Raw genomic sequence first — 8414 nt, 5'->3', positions numbered from 1 at the left:
CTGCACATGATCTTTTCCAAGACAATGAAGCATTTATATTTCAACAGGATTCAGGTCCATGTCATGTTGCTGCTGTGTACAAAAAGTGGATTTCAAGATAATCATATTCCACTGCTGGAATAGCCTGGGAATAACCCAGACCTTAACCCAATTGAAAATCTATGGAGCTGACTAAAGAAACTTGTTAGTCAGAAGTGACCCAGCAATAAAACCCAGTTAATAGAAGCAATCATTCAATCTTGGTTTCACATTATAACAGCTGAAGAACTAAAGGACTTGGTTCACTCCATGGGAAGATGTTGTAAGGCTGTAATTTATGCTAAAGGTTACCCAACTAAGTATTAACTGACATGGTGAAAATTTTTGTATATCTCACTTTTTCTATGGTGATAATTTTTGTATATCTTGTTTTTTCTACATGTTTCACTTTTCTTCTTTATAACTGCTATTCTAATAGCAAATCGTTCATAAAAGTTATTGCATTACATTCTTGATTAAATTATCTTTCCATTGATATATAATTTTATGGTACTACTCCAACAAAAAGTGGTGATTGAGCCATCAATCCTCAAATGTACACTTTTCCCAAAACGTTTCCACAATTTTGGCCACTACTGTAATAATAATGAAACACATAGAAACACACCAAATTCCTTCCTGAGGCAGGGATTAACCTTTTCCTGAGCAAGATCCAATAAAGAAATTAGCCCATCAATAGACACTGTTCCACAAATCAGAAATGACAGTTTTGAAAACACAAATCAGAAATGACAGTTTTGACAACCAAGAAAAGGTATAAAAACTCACGCTTGGAGACCACTCTTTCTAGCTAGCCGGGGATTCATGCTGAATTGTCACTCAACTTTGATCTCTGTGATTAAACCTCTCTTTCCCGTAGCTGACTTCTCATTCTGTTTTTTTCTTCGAGCACTGATTGCGGAAATCCCAGCTGGAAGAAGCCAAATGGGGGAATTCCTCCCAACATTAACCTCCTCTTCCTGTGTGTGGTTTGCTTTAAATATAAATATACTTTGGCTGCTTGCTGTTAATTTCCAAATTTCAGATTATAGCATTGTGCTTGTCTCCTTTTTTTATAGTGCTCTTTTAAAAGTTGCATGATTTGTCTATTTGAAATTGCAGTTTGGGACAGACTGAAGTTGGTGCCCTCAATGGTCCCGTGGAAGGTGCTTTGAAGAATCTATTTCATAGTAGCTGTCTCCATGCAGCAGTGTTTTTTGTGGCACCCATTTGCTGCATGAGTTGATGCTTTCCTCTGTATAATTTCTGAAATGATTGTTTTTAGGCCCGTCAAGGGAGTGGGAAATCCTTCTATATAGAAATCAGCACAGAACTGACTGATTTGGAGAGGCCTGTTGATAAGTAATAAAAGGATACTTCTCTGTGATCTATATTGTATTTGCCAGTCCTTAATTGTGACCAGATGCATATTCACCTGGGTGAAGTAATTTTCTTTTCAGTTCCCGTGAAGGGAAGGTCCTTCTTCCCTCCATGGTGTTTGAATTGCAAACTCTTGAGAATTTTTGGTTGCAAAGCAGCTTCTCAAAGCACATAGAATGGTTTTCTGAGCCTCTACTTTATTTGAGAAAATCTGGAGAACAGATAAAGTGCCAGAAGAGAAAAAAGCAATTTCACAAAAATAAAAGATTGAGGAAACTGCAGAACCTGAGTGTGACAGGTTGTGACAGGCTGAAGTGGCTGCAGATTGGAAACTGAAGAAGGAAAGAAACATCAGAATAAAAGCAGTAAACAAAGTTTATTGAATAATTTTTGACACTTGGGAAGCATCAGGAGCAAGCCATAACAAAACCATACACAATGTTGATCAAATTTCATAACCTACCAGCTACTTCCCCCACCCCCATTGCTTAAATTGATTTGGGGGAAATAATTAAAAAAATAGCTGTTTAGTTTTAGCATCAGCAAGGGACAATCACACATCAGCAAGGAGTAGCAACATTGTTGAGTATTTAGCAATATGGATTCCTAATTAAGGCAAAAGCAGAAAATACTTAATCAAGCAGCAAGTTTGTTATTTTGCAGCTCACAAAAAGCAAAGAAGTTGCTAGCCTGCAGCCCCAAAAATATTTCTTTGCTGTCCTGTTGAGTATTGGAGAAATTTGGAAGTGCCTGGGATTAGTATTTGACTTTTATCATATGGCATGAATTGTTATGCTAGGTCAACCAGCAGCTTCCTACAGTTCCCTCCAGGATTGTTTTCATTCTGCTGAAAAAAGAGGCAACAAAATGGCTTGTGCCCTCATTGAGAGGAATGATTTGTTACTAGATAATTACCAGACCTTTATGCAAAGATTTAGAGCTAGATTTGACAATCTGACTTGAAGATATTTACAAGGTACAAAACAAAGCAACCACAGAATTTATGAATACATACTATCAGATTTTCAGTTATATTCTAGAGATGATAGATAGATAGATGGGTTCAAATCCTGACTGGTACCCACCTTACTAGTAAGGGTCTTTGAGCAAAGAACCCTGAGCACTTCACCTGCCTGCCTCAGATATTTATTTATTTATTTATGAGATATGAGACCGGCAGGAACTAAAAGAATCAGGCCAACTTGGATATCACCAGGAACAACAAGGTCCACCACCAGGGAGACCTAATGGAAGAAACTATAAATGGATGAGACTATGCATGAAACTATACATGGATGAGCATCTGGAACTGATGGAATGCTACTATGACAGCAGACCTAATGAGAGGGGAATGTATGTAGCATAAGAGGGAACTAGAAATGGACAGAAATCCCAGGGTTTTTTTTTAATCTCCCACCCCACCCAAATGCACTCATTTGTTAAGGAGGAAATTATTGCCCAGCTGCAAAATGCAATTGCATTGGTAGAAGTTGTGGAGTCAGGCAAGGTCATGGGGCTGCATAAGAAGGATAATGGGTAATCAATGAGGCAGAAACCAAAATGAGGAAGATTCATTGCCGAAATACAGAAACAGAGCTTTACATTGTGCAGATGCAGAGCAGAAGCAACATACGTGGCATCAGCAGGTTCTCATGACCGGAAGCACGCAGTATGGGATTTTGAGCACATAGCTTGGATGCAACTGGCAAAATGTTTGTATTGCACAGAATAAGAAGCAGCTGAAGTTTCTTCTTGGCTTTAATAAAGAAGTCATGAAATCTATGAATTTCCCACGAGAAAAAGGCAATACCTTCACAACTTGTGGGTCTTCCCCCTCTTCCTCTCCTTCTGTAAATGGTTTTGATTGTAAAGGGCTCCTATTCATCTTTCTTGGACTTGCAGTGTTTGTCTCCTTTTGCCTGGCAGCAGCATCCCTTTACTATGTTGTTGCACTAAAAACAGAACTAGCAGTCCTAACCAGCAAGCTGAATGGCAGGATTCAGGCAAGGAATTCGCTTCCACGACTTGTTGAACCCAAGGCAGCCAGCCCCTTCATTCCATACTGGAAGATGGCCAGCGCAGCTTCCAGCCAGGTGAGTTGAAAACCATCGGGCACTGGAGGAGCTGGAGAGAGAGAGAGAGAGAGAGAGAGAGAGAGAGAGAGAGAGAGAGAGAGAGAGAGAGAGAGAGAGAGAGAGAGAGAGAGAGAGAGAGAGAGAGAGAGAGAGAGAGAGAGAGCAATTACAGCCTTCATTATGCTTATTTGGCTATGTTTTGTCAGGGAGTTGTTTTGGGATCACATGGAGGAAACCAAAACATAATGTGGACTGGAGACAGACACAGGGGGAAAAGATCCCCCTCTCAGAGAGGAGAAACAGGTAAGGTAAGATCTGGTTGGATGAAGTAAGATCTGATTGGAATTCACAGTGGTCTCTGGGAAAACACCCCAGGTCAGGACATTAAGAATTGTGGCTGAGCATGGAGGGTCTTATATGGTGAAAATAACAGATGCTGATAGGGTAGATCAGAGGTATCTGTAACAGCAAACTTTCCTGCTGAAAAGATGGGTGTCTTTCAAGTTTCCACCCTTTAGATGAGTTGTTGCTTGATGAACTTTAATCCTTCTCTCCCTTTTCCGGATCAGTTATCTCTCCCACTCAATTCATGTACATCTAATCAAAGGTGAAATAACCTGTCTTGTGTATTACATTTTATAATTGCTCTTATTAACATGGTTCATTTATTTTCAAAATATAACATTAGCAATACTATAATTCTAAACTGTCATTTTTTCCCCAGGAATAGTTTGAATGGGCCCCTAGCGACATGTATTCATGATAGAATATGAATTCAAATTCCCTTGAACTAGTTTGAATTAACAACTCATTAGTAGGGTAGGAAGAGTTACAACCCACACTTTCCTGAAACTAATTATTTTTAATTTCCTTTACTTGAATCCCACGTTAATTTCCTTGTATGTTTTTTCAACTTCTCTCTAATCTGAAATATCTCTTTCTAGTATTACAGTCGTGTCTGCAATTGATGGCTGACAGCAAAAGTGCCATTCAGCAACATGGTAATGTACTAATTTCTTATCGTGATTTAGTGCAACCCAATTTTCTGTGAGTGAACAGATTCTGCCATTGCATTATAATTGCTCAAATGCAACCTTGTTCTTAAAGGTTCTTAAGTAATGCAGGAAGGGCAAATCCAGTTATATTTATTATCATTTTACCACTCCACCTTTCCCACTTTTAGAGGAAAGCTATTCTTGAAGATCTTTGGAGTTCACCTTGATGTACAAAAGCTACTTATCTCTCTTTTAAAATCCACATGTATTTTTAAAATACTGAGATAGAGTACAAAGAAATATTGAAAAAAGCAAATATTGAATTGCAAAAGAAAGTTGAAAAAAGCAAGATGATACAAAAGCATCAAAAGTATCCTCAACCACTAGCCATGGATGGTTTAGTTATCTGAACTTCTCATCAAACATTAATACTTGTTAGTTTCTGTTTGAGTTACTCATCTCAAAGGCATAATGATTATTTCTTTTTTAAAAAAAATCATAGGAAGTATATAAGGAAAATAGTCAATCCATGTTTAATGAGATACTAATAATTTTTCAGATGATTCAAGTATAGTTCCCTGGCTTCTTAGCTTTAAAAGAGGAACAGCTCTAGAAGAACATGGAAATAAAATACTGGTCAGAGAAACTGGCTACTTCTTCATATATGGTCAGGTAAAATAGAGAGAAAAAAGTTCTTTTACTAATCTGTCTGAAGTATTAATTTAAAGTTACAATGAAATTTATTTGTTCAGGTTTTATATACAGATGAAATGTTTGTAATGGGACATTTAATTCAGAGGAAAAAAGCCCACGTCGTTGGAGATGATCTCAGTCTGGTTACATTGTTTCGTTGCCTGCAAAACATGCCTGAAACCTCTCCTAACAATTCTTGTTATACAGCAGGTAATTATGAAAAACATCCTAAATTTGTTGGCCTAGATAAGAATTTTGCTGGTAGGAAAGAGAATTAGCCATATAAAAGGATGGTTGTGGATGGTGTGGTGGGCCATGCTGAACTCCTTACATCATACAGGTGAATTCCCGTTAATTCTTTCTCTTAATCTCAGTGGCAGGCAGCAACCTCTGGTAGAGAACCAGATGCAAACATACACTGCTTTTTGCTTTTTTGGCACATCTTTCTGTGTTAGGAAAATGGCATAGAACTGGGGACTGCCTGATGAACACAGATATAAAATCTGCTAGGAATGGCGAAGAACATTCTGGACTTAGAAAATGCACTGCTGCTGAATGGACCCAAACCCCTGAAATAATTGAAATGCATGTTTTATTATTATGGTTGATTGCATAGTCAACCAGGTGTTTAGACTAGATTTGCCTACTTTTGTCCATCTCTTAAGTCTTTCCTAAGGACTGGGATAGGCAGATATTATTGTTTGATGAGGTTAAAGGTATCATCACAGGATGTAAGCTGTTCCAATTAAGGCTGCCTTTTGCAATTGAGTGATGTTGATTTGTTTATATTTTGACCATTCCCCAAAGAGCTTATGGACTAATGTCCATGATCCTCCATCGTTTGAGCCTCATGAAAATTCTTCAGAAGAGGCTGGAATCAGAAAGAGTGACTAATCCCAAGCCTCCCCAAGCAGCTTCCATAATCTTAAACTATACCTCATATCTGCTACACCCCACTAGTCTGCCTTTCCATCCATGTTGGAAGTCAAGATCCCTCTAGAAAAGAGCGGGTGGTCCTTGATTTACAACAGTAATGGAACCTGCTCATTAGTGCTGGAGGTTGGGATCTATGTAAAATGAACTGTGCCATTAATAACCTCCCCATTCCTGCTCTCCCCAATGCATTCGTTAAACATGAAATGAAATTCATGGGTCATTAAGTAGAGCATGGTGTGACCTAGGTGGGGGAGATCATGGGAGGCCTAGTGCAGGGACAGGCCCACCCATATTGGACCTCCCAAGGCTTCCCCCTACCCTCTGAGATACCACATGCTCACTTCCTGCCCCTTGGGTTCCCCACATCCATATGATTTCCTCCCTGTCACAATCACACGCTTGCCTTTCAAGGATATCCATAGTCCAGGAAGTTGGAGTAATGAAGGCTGCTCCACTGATGGGCCATATGGCATAATTGAGGGGAAGAAATCCTTTCAGTTCTGCTTTCCTGGCTACATTTTGCACCCCCAGGACCAGCAGCACTAGCTTTATGCTAGCGTTGGTAACGCTGGAGAAACTAAGAAGAAATCCTGCTGGTTTTGCTTTCCTCACAATATTTTCTTCCCACAGTGCCAGCAATGGTAGCTTTACATTAGTGTTGCTGGCCCTGGGGGAACAAAGCATAGTGAAGAAAGCAAAACCAACAGGATTTCTTCTCCTCAGTTTTGTCATGTGTCCCAACAATCAAGTGACCTTCCGTACCCTGACTTTCTGAGTTCTGGATATGTTCAAAAGATAAGTGGGAGAAAGGTGACTGGGTGTGGGGAGGAGTGTGTGGAAGCTGGTGGGGTGGCAAAGCAGGCCCAGTATCTATGGAGACCCAGCAAGCAGGATGGGGTGGGGGAAATGGGCGGGTGTGCTGCAGTGTCTATGTGGTCGGTCTATGGGCCATTGACCATGGGGGAGCTGCAGGCATTGTAACTTTGAAACAATTTGTATATAGCTTTTTTGGGGGGAAGGGGTTGTTATAACTTTGAATGTTCATTAAATGGCTTGTAGTACCTTGAGGACTATATTTATTTATATATACCTTATTTATAGGTGTATATAATGTATATAATATGCATTTTTAACCACAAAATGAAAGAAGGTGGCAGCTTTGTCAATTAAGGACTAGCCAAATCACAGCCTTTTTTTTTGTTTTGGTATATTAGACTGTTGTACTTAAAATGATTGCAATGTTTTGGCAGGTGTTGCAAAATTAGAAGAAGGAGATGAACTTCAGCTTACCATACCACGCACAAGTGCCAGAATAGTCTTGAATGGAGATGTCACATTTTTTGGTGCAGTCAGACTTCTGTGAAAGTCTTTTTGATGTTATTAATTGCCTGGCTTTTTCCAGTGCATCAAGATATTTCAGGAATTATGAAATAATTTGAAATCATTATGGGGGTTTGTTGCATATTACCTCTTTAGTAAGTTGAGTGATGGGTGGTTTTTTTTAAAAAAAAGGTATTAACTTATTCAGAAAGAGGAAATCCTACTCATGCTTGTCGTGTACTACCCTCTCATGTGTGGATTACCAGAAATGAAACTTTTCTTGTGAAAATATAAATAGCTTTATTATGTAAGAAGAGTTGAACTTCTGTTGGATCAATTCTGGAGTGCAATGTCTGTTCACAAGTGGTCATACTTCTGAGCCCAGCAAAGTCACAGACAAGACAAGGTGTAAATATCTCAACTTTGCCTACATTTTCCCCAAGCAGCTGCAACTGGAGAACCAAGATTCACATCTTGCAATCTGCAGAAGAGGAAGAAAGAAATCATACTGCATCTGAACAGCATCAAGTGTCCTACAGAGAGCAATAAAAACATGAACCATAGCAGGAAGTACACGGTTCCTCTTTAGGACACCCATGAAGATGGTTTCAAATACGAACATAAAATAATTTTTATGTGATTCTTATTCAAGTAACTATACTAGAATGCTATATTAAAAGGGCTAGGCAAGCCATGGGGTGTACTTTCCATTTGTCCACCCACTCATCTTATTTACTAATAATCTACAGATATTCTTGATTTTAAGTACTTAAACATTCATTCACTTATTATTCATACTGAATATGTGTATCAGCATTCACTGTAAATTTTAGTTCATTTATATTGTCTTTGAAATATAAAAAAACCCAGCAAAGATGAGAATGGAGTCTGCTCAAAAATGTGCTGCACTTCCAGCTTCTGGGGTAAAGCTCAGAACAATTTTTTTATTTGTTGAGTAGTTCTTTGTTTCTTTATAGTGAAAGAAAAATATGGCTTG

The 8414-nt window shown here is 38.8% G+C and overlaps 1 protein-coding gene across 1 annotated transcript; it reads left to right on the top strand.

Moving 5' to 3' along the window:
- Window positions 1-2398: 2398 nt before the first annotated feature.
- Window positions 2399-8111, top strand: TNFSF13B (TNF superfamily member 13b). The gene is made up of 6 exons (XM_081326473.1): window positions 2399-3491; window positions 3680-3776; window positions 4418-4474; window positions 5028-5140; window positions 5221-5371; window positions 7348-8111. The coding sequence occupies exons 1-6, from the start codon at window positions 3171-3173 to the stop codon at window positions 7458-7460; spliced, it is 852 nt and encodes a 283-aa protein (XP_081182599.1). The 5' UTR covers window positions 2399-3170; the 3' UTR covers window positions 7461-8111.
- Window positions 8112-8414: the final 303 nt, after the last annotated feature.

The sequence above is a fragment of the Vipera berus genome (genome assembly GCF_964194415.1).
Source record: "Vipera berus genome assembly, chromosome: 1".
Taxonomy (NCBI): Eukaryota; Metazoa; Chordata; class Lepidosauria; order Squamata; family Viperidae; genus Vipera; species Vipera berus.
Note: the sequence above shows the minus strand (reverse complement) of the source record. Positions and strands in the feature narration are given on the sequence as shown.

Excerpts from the sequence above, each read along its gene's own strand:
- TNFSF13B (XM_081326473.1), top strand. The coding sequence starts at position 3,171 with ATGAAATCTATGAATTTCCCACGAGAAAAAGGCAATACCTTCACAACT. Across the intron at positions 3,777-4,417 it reads CTCTCAGAGAGGAGAAACAG|TATTACAGTCGTGTCTGCAA; the intron begins GTAAGGTAAGAT and ends ATCTCTTTCTAG. Across the intron at positions 4,475-5,027 it reads AAGTGCCATTCAGCAACATG|ATGATTCAAGTATAGTTCCC; the intron begins GTAATGTACTAA and ends ATAATTTTTCAG.